The 22,409-nt window shown below is 51.3% G+C and overlaps 7 protein-coding genes across 7 annotated transcripts; 5 read left to right on the top strand and 2 right to left on the bottom strand.

The window, feature by feature from the left end:
- Window positions 1–202: 202 nt before the first annotated feature.
- AA0111_g10325 (hypothetical protein) lies at window positions 203–950 on the top strand (the record flags this gene model as incomplete). The annotated part of the gene is made up of 2 exons (XM_028644062.1): window positions 203–238; window positions 519–950. The coding sequence occupies 2 exons, from the start codon at window positions 203–205 to the stop codon at window positions 948–950; spliced, it is 468 nt and encodes a 155-aa protein (XP_028502077.1).
- A 643-nt stretch (window positions 951–1,593) lies between these two features.
- Window positions 1,594–4,020, top strand: AA0111_g10324 (hypothetical protein; the record flags this gene model as incomplete). The annotated part of the gene is made up of 5 exons (XM_028644061.1): window positions 1,594–1,623; window positions 1,683–2,268; window positions 2,327–3,201; window positions 3,250–3,676; window positions 3,728–4,020. 5 exons carry the CDS (start codon window positions 1,594–1,596, stop codon window positions 4,018–4,020), a joined length of 2,211 nt encoding a protein of 736 aa, XP_028502078.1.
- A 969-nt stretch (window positions 4,021–4,989) lies between these two features.
- Window positions 4,990–6,030, top strand: AA0111_g10323 (hypothetical protein; the record flags this gene model as incomplete). The annotated part of the gene is made up of 1 exon (XM_028644060.1): window positions 4,990–6,030. One exon carries the CDS (start codon window positions 4,990–4,992, stop codon window positions 6,028–6,030), a length of 1,041 nt encoding a protein of 346 aa, XP_028502072.1.
- A 4,431-nt stretch (window positions 6,031–10,461) lies between these two features.
- On the bottom strand, window positions 10,462–12,014 carry AA0111_g10322 (hypothetical protein; the record flags this gene model as incomplete). Its single annotated transcript, XM_028644059.1, has 6 exons — window positions 10,462–10,726; window positions 10,777–11,172; window positions 11,225–11,483; window positions 11,537–11,671; window positions 11,728–11,890; window positions 11,991–12,014. The coding sequence occupies 6 exons, from the start codon at window positions 12,012–12,014 to the stop codon at window positions 10,462–10,464; spliced, it is 1,242 nt and encodes a 413-aa protein (XP_028502073.1).
- A 1,024-nt stretch (window positions 12,015–13,038) lies between these two features.
- Window positions 13,039–14,022, top strand: AA0111_g10321 (L-threo-3-deoxy-hexylosonate aldolase; the record flags this gene model as incomplete). The annotated part of the gene is made up of 1 exon (XM_028644058.1): window positions 13,039–14,022. The coding sequence occupies one exon, from the start codon at window positions 13,039–13,041 to the stop codon at window positions 14,020–14,022; it is 984 nt and encodes a 327-aa protein (XP_028502074.1).
- Window positions 14,023–14,905: 883 nt separating this feature from the next.
- On the bottom strand, window positions 14,906–17,692 carry AA0111_g10320 (Xylanolytic transcriptional activator; the record flags this gene model as incomplete). Its single annotated transcript, XM_028644057.1, has 5 exons — window positions 14,906–15,046; window positions 15,098–15,713; window positions 15,803–16,919; window positions 16,990–17,395; window positions 17,639–17,692. The coding sequence occupies 5 exons, from the start codon at window positions 17,690–17,692 to the stop codon at window positions 14,906–14,908; spliced, it is 2,334 nt and encodes a 777-aa protein (XP_028502081.1).
- Window positions 17,693–18,981: 1,289 nt separating this feature from the next.
- Window positions 18,982–19,113, top strand: AA0111_g10319 (hypothetical protein; the record flags this gene model as incomplete). The annotated part of the gene is made up of 1 exon (XM_028644055.1): window positions 18,982–19,113. The coding sequence occupies one exon, from the start codon at window positions 18,982–18,984 to the stop codon at window positions 19,111–19,113; it is 132 nt and encodes a 43-aa protein (XP_028502100.1).
- Between the last annotated feature and the right edge of the window lie 3,296 nt (window positions 19,114–22,409).

The following is a 22,409-nucleotide window of genomic DNA, read 5'->3' as shown; positions in this document are numbered from 1 at the left end:
CCAATGCTTGAGACATGTAGAGAAGTCCCTCTCACCTGGTTCGCACCCGTACTTGTTAACTGCGGAACCTGCTTGGCAACCCGCGTTATCAGTTTGCCAAGCTTATGACCAATTCGGACCCCACATTGAGTCTCGTTGATCGTCGTTTAGACAAGCCTTTCCCCACGTTGCTATCAGTCCAGAACGTCGGGCACGGATTGATATGAGTTCAGACGACCCACTCGGAGCCGCGTACAATGTAATTACGCTCAGCCTCCTCGTCGTTCTTTTGTGAACATCATTCATCCCTCTTGTGACATACCGACAGCTCCTGTGCATCTTTGCGACACACAGCAATATATCCAACAGCAAACCTGAGTCATCTTGGTGAGCACTGTTTTGCGATGGCGTACGGGCGCGGTGGTGCAGGTAATTACTACGCGGCGCAGGAGCAAAGCAAGAAGGCAGTTGAGGCGAGTTAATGCATCTCTTGCATTGTCAACCGTATAGACTTTCAAGAAAGCTGACAGTCTATACAGGACGTCGATGCCAACCGTTCCACTACCGATACACAACCTATCCACTCTTCGACCCCAGTGCAACCTTCAAATTCCTCTCAAGACTACGCACACATGGGTCGCGGCGGTGCTGGTAACTGGTATCAGCCCACTGAGCTTCAGAAAGAAGGTACCTTCACACAGGCTGTTGACGCAACCGCAATCCCTACGTCATCGAAGCCACAGATCAGCACACCTTGGCATCCTGAGGGTCAGGAAATGCCTGTCGCCAGAAGCGGGAGAGGTGGCGCGGGTAACTTCGTCTGGAAGAGTGAAGAGCAGAAGAAGGGGCAGAGGGATGATGAGGAGAGAAGAATAGAGGGGCTGAGGGATGAGGTAGAGAGGAGTGTCGAAGCTGGATTGGCGAAACCGCCTTTCGCGCTGCTTGGGAGGGAGACGCAGAAGGGCCGGTGAACGAATCGACAGAATTCAACATTCGGCGGCTATGCGAAGACCCAATAGGTGGGCAGATTTTCAGGCTCAATGAACCAATTTAGCAGAGATCGATAGAATCACGCTCAGACTCCTTTGTATCCGTGTTACAATGTACGTCGTTGCACGTTATCGCACGCTGTCTGCGAAGGAGCTCGCTTCTGATTAGATGTACTTGGGATCATTGGAGTGTATCTTGAAGTTGTACGTAGTAATGTGTCTGGCGACTCTACATATAAGATAGCAGTGTATAATTTCATGATTCGTTTTAGGGTTTGTCTAAGCGGAGTTTGACCTTGGAACTTTTGGTCTTCTTCTCTCAGAAACGAGCACATTTGCCCAAGTCACTGCATATGCAGGCAAACATACGCAGATTAGCTGTCCAGAACCCAAAACCTAAGCCTTGAGCCTGTGCTTTCGAAGAGCTTCTTCGTACGCGTCTCTTGAGATGGCTCATGACGTCGCTTCCTCTTTGGGACAACAACGTCCGTGCACTTTGTTTATCGACGCCCTAGCCGATAACTCCCCCGTCTTGGTCTCTCCCCACCCACAGACCAGCCCCAATCTCCGCTCATCTTCGTGTCGCAACCTAGTTGTGGATCATTCTTCGACACTTCGTGACAACATGGCGCGTCGATCAGCTCGTTTGCTCAAGGTATGCGCGCGTATTGCTTTTCTATCATTTGTTTACATCTACTAATGCGTCTTCCATAGCGTGAGACCACGCCCGACACCTCCATGCGATCCGAAGATAGTTGGCATACCGCCTCGTCGCCAAACCTAGGACTCCCGGATCTTCCAGAGTTGCCAGAGCCCGGTATGGAGCAGAAGAAGCCCTCGAAAGCCTCTGAAGGTACCAAGGCCGAGTCAAAGCTACCGCATGCGACCGCTACACCCACATCACACAAGAACAAATCGACCAAGTTGCCCATTGATGCCGCCAAAAGCCAGACTCCCAAGGATCGCACCCCGATCAAGCCAGCAGGGCAGGAGATGCATCCTGCGCACCATCATGCGAGTACAGCTAAGATTCTAGATGAGGCGCGCTGGCTCGGGTTTCAATCACTCGGTGCGCATACCGCGCCGTCCAAAGCGGCTGGCTTAGCAGGCCAGGCGACGCCATCGAAGACCCCAGTACCTGCTGCTTCGACGGCCCAGCTTGACTCGTCGCCCAACTTCCGCTTCCGCTTCAAATCGCCCTTGTCCAAAGATGAGGCTACACTGAGCCCAAGCTCGCGCAACATCTTGAAAGACGCTGGGATTACAGGCACTCCTGGCGGCGGGAGCCGTGCTCTGTTTGGTCGGTTATAGCCCGCTCAACCTGTTTTGCTTTTTCCCGAGTACTGATTTTGATATAGGCACGAGTGAATGGTCTTCCAAGGCCGACGTATCTCCCCAGCGCAAGAAGGCCGAAGCTAAAGGCAAGATGGCTCGCTTCAGTGACGTGCACATGAAGCAGTTCAAGAGCATGGATTCGATCGCGAATCACCCTTCAGCTTTCCGCGCCGACCCTACCCGATTCAAGCCTGTCGTGGGCCATCCTCTAAAGAAGTCGCCCTCGAAGCCAGACTTGGCAAACCCGGAGACGAACAAGCTCAAGCGTACACAATCCAAGGTGGATCTCGCAGATTCAAGCGCGAGTTCTGCCAGTGGTCTCAAGCACACACAGTCGAAGATGGAACTGGCAGCGTCTGGAAGCAAAATTACTTCAACTCCGTTGAAACGTACCCAGTCCAAGATGGACAATGTCGGATCTAGTCTGCCACGCTCTCATTCAACAGCCCGCATGGCTCCTCCTACACGAGACGGACGACCAGCCCCCCGCGATAACGATGGTGACCACAACGCGGCGGCAAAGCGTATCAAGCGTACCGAGTCAGACGATGCTGCCACCACTCGTCCTGCGTCTCGGGAGAAGACGACTGACGTCCCAGCACGTGTAACTGCTACCTCAGCACGTAAGAAGACCTCTCAGACCGCGCTTCCTCGCCTAGCTGCGCGATTGATGACACCTACAAAGTCGTCTATCGCGCGTTCGCAGAGTGTGAAGACTCTGAAGACTACGTCGATGATTCCAACCTTGGGAGGCTCACCTTCCACAAATAACCTGGGAGTCTCGCCATCCATTAACCGCAGCGTCAAGTTGCCTTCAACGGGTACTTCATTCCCTCCCACTAGCAACATTGGTCATTTGCAGGCTATGAGGGATGGAGCACGTGACAGTATGCGCAAGGTATGCATGTTCTTCGATATCCATTCAAGCGTTTACTAACAGCAGTAGGCAAGCCAGAACCTTCAGCGTGTCCGGTCGATCCTCCGCACGCCAAACCGCAAATTCTCAGACGACCCTAGTAAAATCGCGGCAGGCACTCACGTGTCACCTCCAGCTTCAGACTCTGATAGCACTCTGCCTGTGATTCCTGCTACAGCTCCTGTCAAGAAACAAGTCAACTTCAGCAGTAGTACTTTGGAGCGTGCATCACACGACGAGCTGGGCAAATCACCGTCACCGATGAAGTTCAGAGCAGGCAGCGAAGTTCCTGCTGGTGCTGTAATCTACCCTAACCTGGGCTCAGGTGCACAACACCTAGACCTTTCACAAGAGACTGAGACTCCTCTCAGCCCGTCACGACGTCTCACCTTCGGTGGCGAAACTCCCAACCACCCTCGTTCCTTCTCCTTCGAGTCTAGCAAGACTGTCAACTTTGGTACGTACATACTATGGGTTCTGTTATCTTTGCATGCACTAACTTTCTCAGGACCGACCCCTTCTGGTACGATCCGCATGGTCCGTGAGAGCAATGTGTCCTCTGCTATTGACGGTACAAAGCGCAAGCTGGAGACGCTCCAAGAGACGTCTGACAAAGAGAACGACGGCCCCCATCAAGATGATACACGATCCAGCAAGAAAATGAAGCACACGCCTGCGCCTGTTGCGAAAACTCCTGCCAGCACGAGCAAGCTGCCTCGCCACACTCCAGCAGGACGTTCAGGTGCCATCAGCAAGTCGAGGCTTGCTTTCCTTGCTACACCCAAGCGAAACAAAGCTTGAGCTTGTGGGCCTTGGGCCTTGAGCGTAGCTCTATTGGGATGTATCGTCGTTGCAAGCTATAGCTGGCGTACATTGTCTTGTGATACAGCGAACATTGTTCTCAGTTCACGTATTCTGTTTGCCATTCGCTGGCGTATCGGTCACGATGCCTGTGCATCATCTTACGACTCACGCCATTTTGTTGCTGCCACATCTTCTTTCCTTTCATTCAAGTTTATAATTGCTTCGGGGCGTAATGGTTGGTAAGCGTGAACCTCAAAATCTTCTCCTTTGTTTCTGGATCTCAGGTGTCCTATGGACAATGAACATTACGAAAACGGTCCTCATGATTAAGCTTAGCTTGTGTATAATACACTAAATGAATGGCATACGACAGTCGAACACAATGACAGATAATCCGATATATCTCTGAATATGTTGTATGATGCGGTACAGTGATATTCTTTTAGTTGTACAACTAAGATCGATCAAGCATTATGAATGTTGCAGTGTGTATGACTAAGCCGAGGGACATGAGCAATGAAGTGGGCCGAGTTCCGCGTGCAGCGGTCGGAGATTCCGAACCGACGTCGGGTCTCATAAATTCACACCGCTTACAGAAGCCCCCACTACACACAAAAGGGCTTTTCTAGCAGGTTACTACGTCATTCGAGTACGCGCGGACAGCTTACGGCCTTGCTACACTGGCAGGGCGACTTTCACTCCACCACCGTGGCGTCGCTAAGCAACCTTGTCGACGAATTGAAGAATTCCTTCAACTTCTTCAACTCCCACTCACTACTCAGCTCAACGACGCCCTCGTCGATACACGATAAAGAGAATCAGCCCACAGACGCGCTCTCGAGATTTGTGCGATTCTTGCAACATCCACGTCTCCACGACATCACCGAGTTTCTCACGAACCCCCGCCTCGACGATCCAACCTACCTTACTACCCTTGCTATCGCACTAGCATCCGTCGTCGTAACCATGTCCTGGTTCTCTCGCAGCACCGGCGGAAACTGGGGAGGGCGCTTCTCACCCTTCGGGCGACCAGGCAACTCACCAAATGCCGGGGTCGTCAATGACTCGGATTTCTCATACATTACGAACGAAGATCTGCGAAGGAACGGTCAGGCGCAAGCGCCTGAAATCGTAGATTGGGACGACAAGAACCCGGAGCGAGAGACAGACGTTCTCATCTTCAAGAATGGGCGCACAAACTATCCCACACACTTCCCGGCGCACAGCATACGGGATGGAGATCTGAAGATTGGCACGGTGCGCCAAGCGGCTGCGAAGAAGCTAGGCGTCGATGACCATCGGCGCATACGCATGTTCTACAAGGGCAGAAACTTGAAGCACGATGAACGCACCGGACGAGAGGAAGGCCTTCGCGGCGATGGGAGTGGTAGTGAGATTCTAGTCACAGTCGGCGAGACCCCAGCAGGCGGTCTGGCACCCGGCGCAGGAGAGACACAACGCGCATACGGCAGCGAAGGTGAGGATGAAGATGACGACGATGAAGATGATGTCGACTCGGGTGCGAATACCACAAGCAAGAAGAAGTCCCGCAAGCGCGGCGGTAGGAAGGGTAAGAAGAAGAACGCTTCTTCCGCAAACGCATCTGGCACTTCAACACCTGGCTACACCACTGCCGGCGCGGGCGCGGAATACCTCCCCATCCCCTCGCACATCAACGCAACCCCGCGCCCAACCTCCGCTCCTCCCTTGAATACCAAACCCGCCGAACCCCAGACCCCGATCGGCAAACTCGATGCCATCGCTAGCAAGTTTCACACCGAATTTGTCCCCATGTGCGTACAGTTCATGGCTGGACCACCAGAGGACAAGGCGAAGAGGACGTTCGAGTACAAGAAGCTAAGTGAGACTATCTTGACACAGATTATCTTCAAGCTGGACGGTGTCGAGACTGAGGGTGACCCAGACGCGAGGCTCAAGCGCAAGGCCCTCGTCAAAGAGGTCCAGGGCATGCTAACCAGGCTGGACGAGGTTGGAAAGGCTGGTTAAGCTGTCACAGGAGATGAGAGAGATGGGAGCATGGGATAGAACAGGTCTGCGCACCGTTCTATGATGTAGTGAAGCAAGAAACCGAGTTCGCTAATGGAGGCACGAACATGTATGGTCACCGTGCTGTCGCTGTACTTCCTGGTCGAAATTGCATTGAGAGATCATGATCCAATAGACAGCTCTGATGAAGGGCCAGCAATCGAGTCGCGTACCAATGTCAACGAACATCTTTGATCTGTGCCTCTCTACTGTGCCTTTGGTGTACTCTTGTAGTCTTGCCTCGTTCTCCCCCTGACCTGCTATATCCTTACTTCGTGCTTGGTCAGGTGAGCCGAGAGCGTAAAGATATCATCTCTTTCATTGTCCTTTTATCAATGTTGTTCCATCAAGCTCTCTTACTCACAAAAGCCCAAAAAAAACACGCCGACATGTCAAGAGAACATAGCAACTCCCGTATGCGAACAGTCTGCCTTCTCCGTTGTAACGTATGGGATATATCTTATGTTTGAGGGCAACCTATTACATACGGCAGGGATCAACTGTGTCAGTGGCACGACTACCGACAATCTATCTTCTTGCACCGTTCGAAATAGCCAAAGCAGTCTCAGCTGTTACGTGACTGACACCTGATATGTCATCAATCGATATGGAGATCGCAACTTTGCGAAAAACGACTGCATCAGTCTTGACGTACCTTTGGACTACTACCGGCATAGGAATCATGATTCAGTAGAGGCGCGTAAGCCAATCCAGAACTAGATATTGAAAGAGCTGAGGACGAGTTAATTGTTGAATTGCGACTCGGCATAGAAGAATTGCATGGATGGTAGAGTGCTGGACGGGGGGATAGCATGACTGTGTGGCAACCGTGGTCAAAGGAGAAGAGGTTGGATGAATAGGTTGTTTGGGATGCGTATCAGCGCCTCGGTTTGGGTAACCAGTAAGGTTGATTGATTAACACCCTATTACTTTTATTCTTCTCAGGTAGAATATTACTCATCTATTTTTTCGTTGCTTTCTACATTGGAACCTCAAACATCAATATTCGTGTGTTTGTCCTTACTTCAGGTCGCTTCTATGCAAAGACTACAATTTCGTGACTCAGATGTCAGTAAGGAGGAGTGAGCAATGAAACTACACCGTAAAATTGCTCAACCAATATTCAAGCTCTCTAGTCAGAAGTGGAAAATCTCAAATGTAATGCAAGTTTAGCTAGTAACTCTAGAGCCGTGTCTATTATCCTGTAAGATTCCCAGGCTGTGGCAGTACGTCAAGTCATGTGGATGTCATATTCAGTCGGTGTCTTGTACGATATTCAATGTCGATTACTGTGCGAATGACATTTCTGTTGGTGACGAAAATGTCTCTGGCGAAAATCGTACTTGACAAGGCAGTGCCGTAATTTCCACACTCGGAGGTCCTTGTTAGCAGATCGAAAATATGCCAATACTTCGATATTGCAGCCATGTCGATGCTTCTGTTTCGGCAATGGTTTGGTAAGCTTTATTGCTGGTGGAGACATTAGACTTTAGATGTACCGAGAGCGAGACTTCCTGCTATGAACCCCTTCATATATATCAAAGCCTCCACTTGCTGGGGTCATTGTTACGCAAGAGTTCGATGAATTCAGAGCGTGGAACAACAAGATTAGTCTCAGACCCCAGGAAGAATTTGTCACGGTTCGTTCCTAGCTCGTTATTCGTGATTTTCTGATTCAGAACAAGCACTGGGATGTCCGTTAGCCCTGACATCTTCCATCACGTTGATGCTGGAGACTGTCACCAATCAATTGGCTGGCTGTCCAGTTTACGCAAATTTCCAAGATTGAGCGAAGAACATTTGGAAAGGTTCGTCCAACATTAGCTTTGCTCTGCCTAAGTAGCCTGATCCACCTGTGTTCATTGTGACGATGAATAGAGGCTGTGGAGTCGAACTTTAAGGAATGGGTTTCAAGAGACGTTCATCAAGGAAGATTATGAATTCTATGGGAATAATACGCCACGATCGAACGGCTTGAACGAGCTGTCAAGCTCGAAGATTTAGGTGAGATAGAGGTGTAACGTCCTTGCAAACAAGGCAAAGCGAAGAGCACCGTGCTGTCCTGCCCGATATCTTCCAATTTTTTGTCCTAGAAGCGACTCTATGGCACTGCAATATTGAATCCTTAGTGATGTATTCCGTGCTATAGAGTCGATATAACCCGACAAAAGGACGATATCAAGATTATGAAGAATTGAATACGCTTTAGTGTTACTATTACGGTGTGAACACCGTTCGAGTATCTGGGGGTGGCCTCATAGTTGTGCGAGAATGCTGACGGTCGAATGTCGGCCTTGACGGAGGTTGTTCGCTGGCCCACATAATACCTAGCTAACACCGATCGATCGCACCTCAATTTTGTGGAAACCTCTGCATCATTCTGGTACGAAGGCTTTCGAGGTTGGACGTGAGAAGGTTTGAGATGGTGGCCGTGATCTGGCGTCTCTGATGCCACCTGCTTATCTTAGCTGAGTACCTACGTCATGACAGTAGGCCTGCTAGGACTAATAAAAGCCCGCCTTTCCTGGGTTCTATGGCCAGCATTACGCAAAGCCAGCCAGTAGGGTGGTGTCAACATCAGCATGCCTCTTAAGCGCTTGGCATCTTCTTTACCTTCAGCAACGAACCGGACAACATCTTTTGCGAAAGCCAATATGAAAGATCCACAAACTCCCGGAGCATCAACTATACGTTGGTTATCACAGATCCTGTTTGAGGTTCGATCCTCCAGAATGATGTTACCTAGCCTCAAGCGTTTGTTATGGCTGTGGTCCGGTCGTAGTTGTTCATAGACGCTGCTGAATGCTAAGAGAACCAGGTTAGCGGCAGCCAAGCTTCTCATCTTAATGCCAGAGTTGTTCGAGTCGTAGTGTCATGCGTGGATGATGGACTGTTAGCAGTCGATCAAGTCAGTCCAGTGCGTGTCAAGCGATATGCCAATTTCAAAAATTATGTTCCACTCGCCGCTTGTGGAGGGCATGAAAATGAACTTCGTCTTTTCCAACCTCTCCTATGGTTCTTTGGTGGGTTGCAAAGTTCCTAAATCGCTACAGCCGATGAATTACAGCTCACAAGCAAACTCCCCTTTGACATTAGCGATGTCGTGCTGTTCACATTGGAAAACACAGCTGATAGCATCGAAGCCTGCATTTAGGATTTCGTCTAGGACCCATACGTTAATCATATCGAGCTAAGTGAAGGCAATGTTGCGAAGTGAGGCTATCTTACTCACTACTATTATCCTTATGCCCCAACATAATGTGGTCTATTCTTTTACATCCATCTCTCGCGTCAGCGTCGTCCTTGCTGAAGAGAAGGTCATGTTCCTCCGCCTGAGCTGTCGTTGGAGTCAAGTCAAACGACCAACCAAGAAGAAATTCAGTAGCTCTTGTTCGATAGTGACAAGCGTCGTCAACCAGTTCTCAACATTCTGTAGTTATTGTACGCGTTCAATGTTCATCACAGTATCTGTACCGGCCAGACAACCGAGATGGGTTCGTAATAAACTCATGAAGGTCGAACTTGTGATTTATACGTCAACCATCTGTCATCCTGCGCGTGAATGTAAAAGACTATTTCGAAGAGTCACCGAAGATGTTGCACCAATGAAGCAGTTCTTTGTGTGGCTGTGGTGGCTCTGTGGCTGCAAAGGCCCCTTGATCACTAAACAAAGATACGTGAAGTGGCAACATTTTGTATAAACTGATGAAAAATCACAATGGGTAGGTAACAAGCGTGTTTCACTATGTGCTTGCGTACGTCTCCCTGCTGAGTAATGACAACCGCATAGTCTTACGCAAAGGGTAACCACGACGTTGGATTTGAGTTGACGTCTTCGACGTCAAATTAGAGTTCGAAACAACGACGAAAAGCCTTCCACAGATCTGAGCTAGGATAGCCAGCCATCGGCCTGTGCTACACTAAGGAAGAGAGTCAGTAATTAGGGAGACAGAGTGTCGGAGTCGGAGTGGGCATTCTCGGTCTCGGGTCCTCCCTAGCCTGCCTGCTCGGTGGGTGTTCGCCCGAACCCGTCGCAGAAACTGACTAGAGCACCCGATGATCTCCCGGTTTTCAGAAGGCCCTTGTTTTTACCTATGCCACTTTGTGGAGACCCTTGACCTTGTCACGACCTTGTTTCTGGGTATGACTATCTGGTAGCCTGGCGTTGTGGGGGTGGAGCCCAGCAACGGCGTGTCAGTCACCACGTGGAACCGCGCCATCACGGATGCGACGATCACATCAGGCTAGCGATCCGTGGCTGATGAGTAAACAATAACTGTGTAACTCAGGGTAAAGTTAAGCAAGGCATATTCAAGCAAGACACTAACTAGAAAGCATGTGGGATTCGCGTCCAACTGAGCAGTGACATATCGCTTTTGGTTAGAAAGTGAACTACTTCAGAGACCAGACACCGTTCTCCTCGATGATATCAATAGGTCGGTTCTCGTCGAGCGATCTTCTGCCAGCCTCGAGGATTGCAGTTGTCGCGATAGTGTTCTTCAAAGTTGGTAGCGGCCGCGCGTCTAGCTGGTCAAGTGTGACCTCGCCTGCGTTGAGCTTGTTGACAGCATCAACAAACTTCTCAAACGAGATGTACCCGTAACCGATCTGGCCGGCGAAATTACCCTCCTCGTCAGGAGCGTACTTCATGTAGAATCTGAAGATTGTTAGCACGCGAAGTGGCAATGTTTTGGTGCTTGAACTTACGGGTTGTACCAAAGGAGGCCACCCTCATCGTCGGTAACATCGTAGCCGCGCTTTGCCTGGTTGACGCGGATCTCTCCTGTTGAAGCCATGTAGTGGAAATATTGATTTGAGTGTACACCAGCCTTTTGTGGTGCTGCCCAGCCAGCTGTGTAAACACCGGTCCCAACCTTGCTTGGGTCATCTTTCTTCACCCAGTTTGTGAGTAATGTAATTGTGTCCTCGGTAGCAGGATCACATCCCAATCCCGTCGCAATACCTTTAGCGGCACTAGCCATGACGCGTACCGGCTTCCAATCAGGAATCATAGACTCGTTGATATCGATGTGGTGAGAATTGAGGTAGTAAGAGATGTCAGAGTCGATACCTGCCCACGCTTTGAACGTTTCCAGTTGGCTCCTAGTTGTCCTGTCAGCTACTGTTATTTCCGCTTTCACAAGTTCAAACGTACTTTGGCTGGCTCATGTAAGAGTAAAAGTAGTTGAAGTCGCCCAGCTTCTGTGCCCTGAAACGCGCGTCCGCGTAAGCGGGATCGTACCGCTTGTGATGCTCAATGTAGACGAAGACATTGTGTTTCTTTGCTGCGGCCAAAAGCTCCTGGTGATGCTCTAGTAGCTTTACTGCAGGCTTTGTGATGAGGACGTGAATTCCGCGTTCGATGGCGTACAAAGCGATTGGGTAGTGGGTGGTGTCAGGTGTGAAGATGGTGACTAAGAGATATCAGAGGAAGTACACAATAGAGCCGATATACGCTGTAACTTACTGGCACTCCCCTTGGGAAGCGCGTCAATCGCGGCCTTGTACGCATTCGGGTCGGTCTTCCCTTCTTTGGGAAATTCCTCAAATGACACATCCAAGTTGTTGTATGCTTCGGAGATGTTCTTTTGGAGATGCTCGCCTGGCAGAGATTAGCATGCCACATGGGGAGAGCAATTCAGACGCCGTGCAACTCACGGATTGCGGGGAATTTGCCGCCCGATGTGCCCACCATAGATAGTTTGCCAACCTTGCCGCGTCTTCGGAGGTCGAACAGCGTCAGTCCTACAACTCCAACCTTCTTATCCGACTTGGATGCGCCTCCTCCTACGAATCCCGTCGTATACTCTCCAGTACCAACCTAGGTTTGCAATCAGCTTTGTAAACGCATTGTAACGGAAGAGCATGAATGCATGCATGCGAGACAGCTGCAGTTAGGTGGCCGATGAGGGGCAACATACCATGAGGACTTCTACTGGCGCCATGATGACCGTTTCCTTTAAGATCTGGACGTTTGCGAAGATGAATTGAGACGTTCCTTAGCTACTGTCGGATTTCCGAGGGAGATGAGACGACACAAGAGCTGAATTCAAGGGGATGCGCTCGCTCAATACCCGACATAGCTTCGTCGGCCTTTGACTACTTATCGATAGCGACGGAAAATATATGGCCCAGCAACGCGATGAGGGGCACGAGGCCCTCACGCGTTCTGCCGGCAGCCGCGGCCGGATGACGTTACATCATTCGAGGCCTTTGGTCGTGGTGGGGGCGGAGTCTTGCTGAAGGCGATTGTTTTGCGCCCGTTTTCGATGGCTGTGGCGTCTCCAAGCCATCTATAGGGCAGCCGGGCTGGTCTCAGCACGCCAGAAGTGTCTTGGAGGAATCTCTTGGGGTGTGCGCGGTTGCTGGAGTTTATTGTCTCCGAGGGGTAGCGAACTTCCCCAGGGCCAAGCAAAGAGGGACAGTCGCAGCCCCCCCACGCGCCGACCCATGTCTCATTGGTGGAAGAATGCCACCCGTCCAACACGGCCATGCTGTGCCACTATGCTCGACAGCTAACCCTGCCCCAGATGCAGCTCTATCCCATCACACAACCGCCGATTTTAGTCACTCCCATAGAAAAGGCCGCACAATGTCCCGCATTTCGCGCAGTGGTGTCCCGAACTCGCCAGATGGCCCACAGCCCTGCCCCCAAACTCCAGTCTAGCCCTCACGGTCGCTGCCCTTGGCGAATCACCGAGGCGCATTTGACGAGATCTCGACAACGGTAGAGCCACTGAGACACGCCAGTCAATGTGGGATGAGACGTGAGCTCTGCCGAACTTAGCTCCTCTGACCTACTTTGCGCCGATTGCCTCCATCTCGCTGCTATATTAAAGCTGACCGAACCCGTACTTGAATCATCGATATTGTTCTCCCTTTCCTCTCTCCCGAAATTTGCATTCTCGTATATAGCCTGCCTTCTTCATCGACACTCTCTAGTCTTTCTTGACCAGACATATAGCAAACATGGCAGCAAATGGTAACGGGGCCAATGGCCACTCCAAGGAACGCACCCCTCTCCGACCGGGTATCTACTCACCCACCATGACTTTCTTCGACCCAGAGACTGAGGAGCTGGATATTCCCACAATCAAGAAGCATGCAGTACGACTAGCCGAGGCTGGTCTTGTTGGTCTTGTTACTATGGGATCCAACGGAGAGGCTGTCCACCTGTCACGGGCCGAGAAAACCGCTGTCACGCGAGCAACTCGCGAAGCCCTCGATGAGGCTGGCTACCAAAACGTTCCGGTCATCGTTGGAGCTTCTGAACACGGTATCAAGCTTACAATTGAGCTTTGCAAAGAAGCAGAGGCAGCGGGCGGCGAGTACGTTCTTACCGTTCCTCCAAGCTACTACCGCTATGCCATGGATGAAGAGGCCATCTACGAGTACTTCACCAAGGTTGCAGACGGCTCACCACTCCCAATTATCCTATACAACTATCCAGGAGCCGTTGCCGGTATCGATATGGACAGCGACCTCATCATCAAGCTTGGCAAACACCCTAACATTGTCGGTACTAAATTCACATGCGGCAACACTGGAAAGCTCACTCGTGTCGCCCTTGCCACCAATGCCTGCACACAGAAGAGCAATGGTAGTGGCTACATGGCCTTTGGTGGTATGGCCGATTTCACAGCTCAGACTGCTGCCAGTGGCGGATCAGGAATCATCGCTGGCGGTGCTAATGTCCTGCCAAAGACATGCGTCAAGGTCTGGAACTTATGGGCGGAAGGAAAGTACGACGAGGCAATTGAGTTACAAAAGGTGCTCAGCAAAGGCGACTGGGTCCTCACAAAGGCCGCCATCCCTGGAACTAAGTCAGCAATTCAGTCATATTACGGCTACGGTGGCTACCCCCGCAAGCCACTCAAGAGACTACCACAAGAGAAGGTCGACGCTGTCGCGGAAGGTATCAGAGAGGTCATGGAGGTAGAGAAGAAGTTATAGTCAGTTTACGTCATGTTTTCTTATGTTTATGATGGGTTGTGCTACGTTTTCTACACATACTTTGTTGAAAGTCTGGGGCAAAAGCACGTGTCTGCATTTATGGTGCTTTCGTCGTTGTATATAACCGTTCTATGATAGATATCCTATTTGGTTGTTTTCATTGCGGAGCTTAGTTCGAGTAAGCGCACTACGTCAGAATTGGCAGCGCCTAAGGAGGAACCTCGGAGGGTCGCAACTGCCATTGCAGCATCATCACAAACTAGCGCAAGACGGCCGCACCTTCCTTGTGACTCTCACACAGCAGAAACAGTTTCTCGCTCCACCTTCATTTGATTTGTATCTCATAGCCTTGTCTCTGGCGGCTGCTTGCTGCCACCCCGATAATCGCGTCGCATCTAGAACCTGGCTACCCTAGCGACAAGTAGAGCAGCATCCTTGCCTCGGCGATCGCAGGACCAAGCGTAAAATCTAGGTCGAACGCCAACGTTTCGCCGTCATTATTCCTTTTCTGCCCGAGCGGCAGTCGCGGCAGCTGCCACAGACGGCGCAATTCACGACAGGCTTGCACTTCCCAGTTTGCCTGTGATCGTGACGCAGCATATACGCGCAATGGTGGTTGAACAGCAATTGAGTTTACGTTGCTACTTTGAATGATATCTACGGGTTGCTGATCATGCAGCATAGCCAATCGCTCCAATAAAAGAGGCCAGATGCAGCCGTACGAAGCCGAAATTATGCGCCCGTTCACGTGTTTTCATAACCACGCATAGAAAAGGAAACCATAGTTGTACAGCGATCCAGCCACATATACAGCCCGCAGGCTTGTGCGAGTCGCGCCAGACGCCGATGTCCACCACCGGCTTCTAAATGTCCTCCAATTCACTTAGATAGCCAGCCCGTTCCCCAAACTCGTCCAGCGGTATAAGGATAGTACTTCTCGCCTCTTCGCAGGCGTCATCTCTCTTGCGTGCCCGTGGCCTTTGATTTGCGCTAATGTTGAAATCATCACTTTGCGGAAGTTTCTCTGCGTCAAGTTAGCCGTGTAATGGCAACAAACATGAAAGGAACAGCCTACCTGATACTCTGTATTGAGAGTTACGACCGCAGCCTCATGTGCCCTAACAATCGTTTCGCATGCGCGAATGACCCCGTCGTTAGTCTCAGTAGACAACTTGTCGGCTAAGAGAAGCAGGATAAGGCTTCCCTGCAAGAGATACATGCCGAACAAGTAGGGCATAAACGACAAATCCGGATCCACGTCTAATATTACCTCGACAGCGTGGGCAGCCGATATCGCGTTGGATGTTGCCGCAAGGAAGGACTGTGAGCATATCCACATATTGTCATCCTCCAGAAGTGCCACGGGATCCCATTTGCCGTGCAACAGGATATGCAACACATGCATTATATGAGTAGCATAGGCTGCGACTTTCCTGGTCTGGTGAATCCATTCGCTGCGGACTGGGTCGGGTGTACTGTTCGATTGAGCTTCCTCGTTCGAGCCGCAGCCGTGTTGTGCCTTGAAGTCTTCGATGCTGTACGCGTACCGTTCCAACTGGCGGGTGATTTCTGCTTCGTGAAGCTCCCAGGATGTCCGCTGACCGAATCTGGGGTGGTTTTTCTGGGCGTTTAGATCGACAATGTCTCCAAGAATTGTCATTAATGGCAGAAAGAAACCGAATATATCATGCCTGTCTAGATTAGCATAGTCCTCAGGCGCATCAGAATGCGCTAAAAGATCACCTGGAAGCGGTGTCTCTCAGTTGCGGGCTATACATACGATGTACACTCGAAGTTGAGTCCCCGTTTTCGCGCTCCAGGATGGCCCGTATAGAATTCGCCCGCTTGCCAGAGCGTGTCCGGAACTGGCTGGAACAGATCCTCGCATTCGTTATCAAGCATGGCCAAGGGTCGGTTATAACATAGTCCAAGGTGCCTATCGACCATGTAGAGTAACCACCACAGTCGACGCCTCTCCTCTTTCATTTCCTCCACGACTGCCGCGGCTGGGGTGCCCACAGGCGCTTGCGCACTAGAGCAATCCGACATGCTCACTTCTATCTCCCCATCTGTTGCGGTTGTCTCTCGCTCTTTAACAGGTCCTTGTGGTAATTCTCGGCCTAACTTGAGCTCTCGGGCTAGCGACCACGCCGCGTTCCACCACCGTAGGGAAGCCGCCTTGTACTCGCTTGCAGAAGTGACTACGCCAAGATTGATATATGTGGCGACATCGTCCAACGTACTTGTGGGTGGCATGGCTCCGTCAGGTCTTCCATCGTAGCGTCCTATTGCTCGATCAACTCCAAAGGCGTCGTGTGCGGCGGATGTCAGTCCAGGTCCTGGTGCGAACCCATGCGAGGATGGAGAATGAACGAGGGGTTTGAGTAGATCCACAGTCAGTTTCCACAACTTCTGGCTGATAATAGCTCTTGCAGACGGCGATGAGGTCAGGTAGCTCGCTTCGCTGGTCTGCGCAGCGACCCAAAGCATACTCGAAAGCAGAGCGGGACTACATTTTCTCGGCTTGTGTTGTCGTAGAAAACTTCGCTTCCTAAAGACAGACCCGAGAATATACGGCGAAACTGGTTCCATAAATACCGACGAGGAACTTTGGAAGTAGAATTCGAGCAGGTCGCATGCGGTGGTGGCATTCAGTATTGGTCCTAGATGGGGAAGCAGTGGTCCCAAGACTGGGTATCTACAGGCGGCTATGGCAGGGGCGTTTTGCGAAGAGTTTACGCTAACTCCCGATTGTGGCGATCCTGTGTCGACGGAACCATAACTACGGGGTGATGATTGCCTTCCAGCTTGCTGGTACTGCATTGGGTAGGCCATGTTGGCGTACTCAGGGGGGATCGAAACCGGTGTTCCGTTAGGGCCGGGGATGAGATGCATGCCTATGGCTGTCAGCAACTCTTCCGATTCAACACGTATCGCAATACGCAAGAGGCATTTTGAGTAACATACGAGACAAACGAGACATGTACACAGACTGCGAGTGGTGCGAAGTACTCCGGGCTCGTCCATCGTACGTACCATTCATGGCATACATGAGCTCTTCGCGAGGCATCTCGGCGTGCATCGTCGGGTACGCAGCGTTTGAACCAAGAAGTAATGGATCGATCATCATGTGGTTGACAGGTGGATCGAATGTTGTGCCAGGGTTCAGAGCTTGCCAATCGCCCCCAGGTAGACCACCTTTACCAGCTGGAAAGTGCTGTACGACTGGCGTCGCTTCTGATTGCGACCAAACATCTTCATCCATCTCGGCCATGACACCAGGCCTCTCGTAATAACTAGAAATGCCATTAGGGGTTTGCGGGCTACCACCAGCAGCAGCCTCTTCTCTCTGCTTCTGAATGTGCCGTGGAACCTGTAATGCGTCAGCTCCTCGATGTACCAGACAGTCGCAATGCATGCGCGTACCGACGTCCACGCGGTTGGGGCTGGTGGTCATCGATAGTTGGGAGTTGCTTACTTTTCCACGTCGTTTCTTTTCACGGTTGTACTGGCAAACGTATTCGAGCTCTATGCAGCGCGAGCACGGAGCTTGGCCGTTGCATCTTGTTCGCATTCGATGGCAATGATCGCATGCTCGGCTAACTCTCCGCTTTACTGGTGCTGAGCCCCGACGCTCGAGCTTGGGTGTTTCTGCTGTCGTGGTCTCCATGGCTGCGTCTGTTGGTTGCGGTGACGATTATGACTTCAACTGGTCCCTACATGAGATTAGCACCAACCGGCCCCCGCCAAATATGGCCGACGTACTGCTTCCTGCAATGTGGCAACCCAATTCGAGACCTGCGAACTCGAAAGGAACGGCAGTTGGTGCACGCGGGTGACGTCGCGGGAGTACTTGAAGACGAAGGAGTCGGTAGCCGGAAATCTGGGGACGACCACGGGTCATGCGATACTTGGGGAGCATATGTGGGCCTCCGACAAAGCTTTAGGTGCCGAGGGTACACCCCGACTGTAAGATGTCCTAAGGTGCAAAGACGATTCCAAGGGTCAGTGTGACGATCTGTGGCTTGAAGATTCCATGCGTCCACGCGGGCTTCGAGAAGCGAGATCAACTGGAGTGCAATATCAGAAGACGCAGTGTTTAATTCGAGCATTCATGGATGTATGAAAGCTACGACCCATTGGCTACGGCAACCAGGCTCTGGGGCAAGACGTGGCAAGGGTCAGGAACGCCGTAGCAGGGGACCGTGGCAAGGGTCAGAAAATCCTAGCGCATGATTCGAGCATGGCTAAATGCAGATTAACCGGTGGGAGATGCACTTCTCAAAGTCGGCGCTAGGAGCGAACCGCAAAGAGCCCCGCTTCTTCGAAGTTCACACCGCACGTCAGCTTCCCGCCAATCCTTGCCTGCTCCCAGTACCAATAACTGCTGGCAGCTTCTCCAGGTTGTGGCTTGTAGCGCCTGACCATAATAACACTCCCGAGGCACTCTTGCGCAACATCAGCATCGGAGATATCGTCTTAAAGTGCCTGATATACCTCCCCTTCGCCGATATCTGGCGCGCCACGATTGGAGCTCTGCTGGTTTGGAATGCCATCATCTGCTGAAACAGCGTCCGTCCCGTTTCACGGTACCTGGCCGTCATTGGCGTACCCATAGTGATCAAGGACCAGACGTCAGAACGTCAAAATATGCACGCCGCCATAGCACCTGAAACCCGATACCTGATACCGACAACGATCTTCTCGTGAAGGCATGGCACGCCCTTCGCGCTACATCCAATGATATCCACACCAAGTCCCACTCACCCAGGGACCGAGCGTGAGTCTCGACCCGAAGACAAGCCTGTATTTCGGTATCCACAAAGGAGTCATTAGTACTGAACATGGTCTATCTGCTAACTCAAGTATATACACCGATACATACGTTGGTTGAAGCGTGAGCTAATTGTGTCGGCGGATTTTGGTCAAACTTTGTTCTGTAGCATCGCTGTCCCCGCCATGCAGGAGAAGCCGAGAAATCCTGCGCCTCTAAGCGAGCTTGTAGTGGCTGTGAACCCACCTCCGATATGTGGTCGGCCCAACGTCACCGTTTCTCGTCTATATGCGGAACACCGCAAACTGGCCGTGTAGTCCCTTGCCAGCACACCAACGATGCGAACGGTCTATATACTAACAAGATGGCCGTAATGGTTCTGCAACAGAACATAACATTGGATCCGCTTAAATCTTCTTGGGACGGAGAATTCTTAGGCATCCCACGCTTATCTCAGGTACGCGCTACAACAGGAGTTCTAGAAGACGCAGCATTGGGAGCTTCATTTCGTAACTTGACCGGATGATCAGAATCTTCAAGCTGAGTTTTCAGCCCCACGTGGGCACCATATGTTGAACAAAACTCTCTTCAACTGAAACATGTTGGCCGATGGAAAGGGATGACACTGCTTCATGGCTCTGTCAACGATCTTCATAAATCTATCCAGTTTAGTCGTCACATGCTAAGAACTTGGTCCACACCCACACGAGAGCAGCGCCTGCCGGGCCGTTGAACTAGCTCACAGCCTTGCAAATGCGAGGTGCTGCATCACCACGGAAGTGATAGCTTGGCCGGTCCTACCGGTATACAATGAAATTGCTTCATCTTGAGAGGCTGCGTATTGCGACCGAGGAGGGGGGGTCCGCAATACGCTGCAGGTTCTAGCACGAGGGCCCGCACAATGAGCATGCATAACGACAAGGCCCCTTCGCTCTTGCCTCGAAAAGATGACCAATCTGTGCCTTCTGGGTCCCGTCGCATGCATACGGGCGCCAGAGTTCACCCACTTTGTATCAAGCCCCGAAATGTGTGACCATACAGCTTTGGCCTTCCTATCTCTGTAGGAGTCAAGCTGATACAGAATCCCACTCACAGAAGAGTCATGAATCACTGAATGTCAGACTCTCTAGCGACGCTGAGCTAGCGAAGGCTATACTTCTTCCTGAAGGTCAGTGAGGCTTGGGGCTTCCACATACATTTGCGCATGCTGTTTGGGGCGAGAGGCGAAGAGGCTTGTTGTGAGCTTGCGACGCTTCCAAGGTTCACTCGTACTGAGATCCTCACCACTCACAGGCCGGGTCCCCGCACAAGTTTGCTAAGTTTTCGTTCTCTTGAAGCAATATGGGACGACATTATTCCAGCCACACATGGAGGCTGTTCAATATGGGCATGACATATTTGCTGTGCACCCTACACTGGCTGCAAGCTCGAGCAACTATCATTGAACTACTCACGATCAAACATAGCTGAATTTAATTGGGGCGAGTCTTGCATGTTATACATTTGGACATTACAGTATAGAAGACTTTGATTGATTCATTGGATACTATGGTATGCACTAGAACTTGCTTCCCTCATGCACCCCAGATTCCCTGGCCAGTGAAGCCGGGATTGTGGCATACACCAAAACCTGGGGAAGTGACAGCGTCGGGTGTGCGGACGGCTACTCCGCTTTGCAAACACGATGCTTGCCTGCCCTGTCAATCTTATGACCCGCTTCGATCAACTATGTTCTACGATGTTCACCGTTGACATCGAGCCGTGGCAGGTTTGCGGGGGCGCCGCCTACCGTGGCGGCTATGGCAGAGGCGAAATAGCCGTAGTATAACAGCTACGGTTCGAAACCTCACAGCTGGGGGATCACGCTCCCTCAACCCCTTGAGGCTTAACCGGCTCATTTGAAGCGAGCCCAACCGTCGCTGCCGCCGTCGCAGAGCTCCTTGCGATCATGCAACCTGCATCTCATCAAGCATTAATGCGGGGAGATTATGATACTGGGGGCGTGGGTAAGTGTGGGTGTTACGGGACGCAAGTCGCTGCCAGACTGACGGATAGAGGGTGAACTGGTCAGAGGGGGCACGCTCTTTGGTGGCTTAGAATAGTCCGTCCTGTTGATACAGGTGCAGATACCACTGTGGGTGTGCTGCAGGTGCTCTGCACAAACCCAGGAGCGATATACCTGATCCCCTGAAGTGATAAACACCGCGTGTCCGCCCTCCATCAAACCAGTAAGCAGCCCACGCACTCTTTTCAGGGACACGACTAATCCTTCCTTGAGCCCCTGTGAAAGGAAATCGGGAGAGAACGCCTTCCGTATCCGTGAGTACATTCTTCCCTTCCCGGATTCGCCGGATGAGCTGATTCTCACGATGATCAGGCAACTGTGGTGTCTCTGAGACTGACATGATCCAACCATGTACACCCTTTCAGTGAAGCAATCTCTTAATTGATGGCTAGGTCGATGGCTGAGCCTTCTGAGTTTCGAACGGGTGTCACCGCATGCCCACCATCACGGCAACAGGCGATGCCGTCGGCGTTCCCTCAGCCACCTGAGTAGTGGGCATTAGCCCATGCGCATGGGATGATACAGTCACCGGAGCTTCGTCCCTTCAGCAGGCACTGGTCAACAAATCTCTGTCTATTGAATCCAGATTCACGATACACGCGTGTACGTCAGTCATAAGTTATCGTTAGATTCTTTTTTTTTTTCAAGTTTGGAAGTGCATTTAGTTGGTTCGGCACTTCGCCGTAGCGTACTCTGGGGGCCGCCGACTCACCTCCAGGCTTCCTAGCACTATTATCGCTAGCATGTAAGCGCTCCTCAGCCCCGACATCGTACGGAAGATTTCCCGGCCTCTCACAAAACCTTCCAAGGTTGGATGTTGCTTCTCGAACGTTTCAGACAGACAAATGCGCAACTCGATGGCAATCGGAGCGTCCGCGGTGGTATATAGGATCATCACCGGACCTTACTTCGCAATCAACGACTAATATTGTGCTAGTGCAGTGTCCCGTGAACCGTGATGAGCCCACTTCCCATCGATCATTTCTGAGTCGCACCCCTGATGACTGAGTATTACGCAACCAAGCTTGCCAGCCTGGATATCCCCTACTTTATTGACAAGCTTGGCAAGCCGCATGTACTTGACCGTTTGGGTTTAAAGCTTTGTGCAGTTTTGTCACTAGGTGAAATGATGATGGTCTTGAAACTCACCCGAGCTCGCGCGAGAAAATGCCAAGACGTAAAAGTTCCAAGTGGGTCATCGTCACGAACGAGCATTGGAAATGATACAGGTCATCCTGACTAGATTTGCGTTTCGCAAACTGGTACCTGCAGTGTTGTGCCGGTGCTGCGATGGTGGCGCAATGTAATTTATAGTCTGGGACTTGGGGGGGTTAGTTGGCACGGACGAATTTGATGCCTAAGATAACCGCTGTTACAAACTCGGATTCGGATTCAAGGAGCACTAAGAGCAAAGCTAGAGATGCGATTGGCTCAACAGTTACAACTGTGCCATGCGATTGACCGGACGATGTCCTGATAACTCTCACATGTCTTGCCAGCATCCTTGCTTACACTGCGACGGGGCGTCCTTTGGGAAAGTAAAAGGAC

This window comes from Alternaria arborescens, assembly GCF_004154835.1.
Source record: "Alternaria arborescens strain FERA 675 chromosome Unknown contig_34, whole genome shotgun sequence".
NCBI classification, from domain to species: Eukaryota; Fungi; Ascomycota; class Dothideomycetes; order Pleosporales; family Pleosporaceae; genus Alternaria; species Alternaria arborescens.
This window is presented reverse-complemented; position numbering and strand designations above follow the sequence as displayed.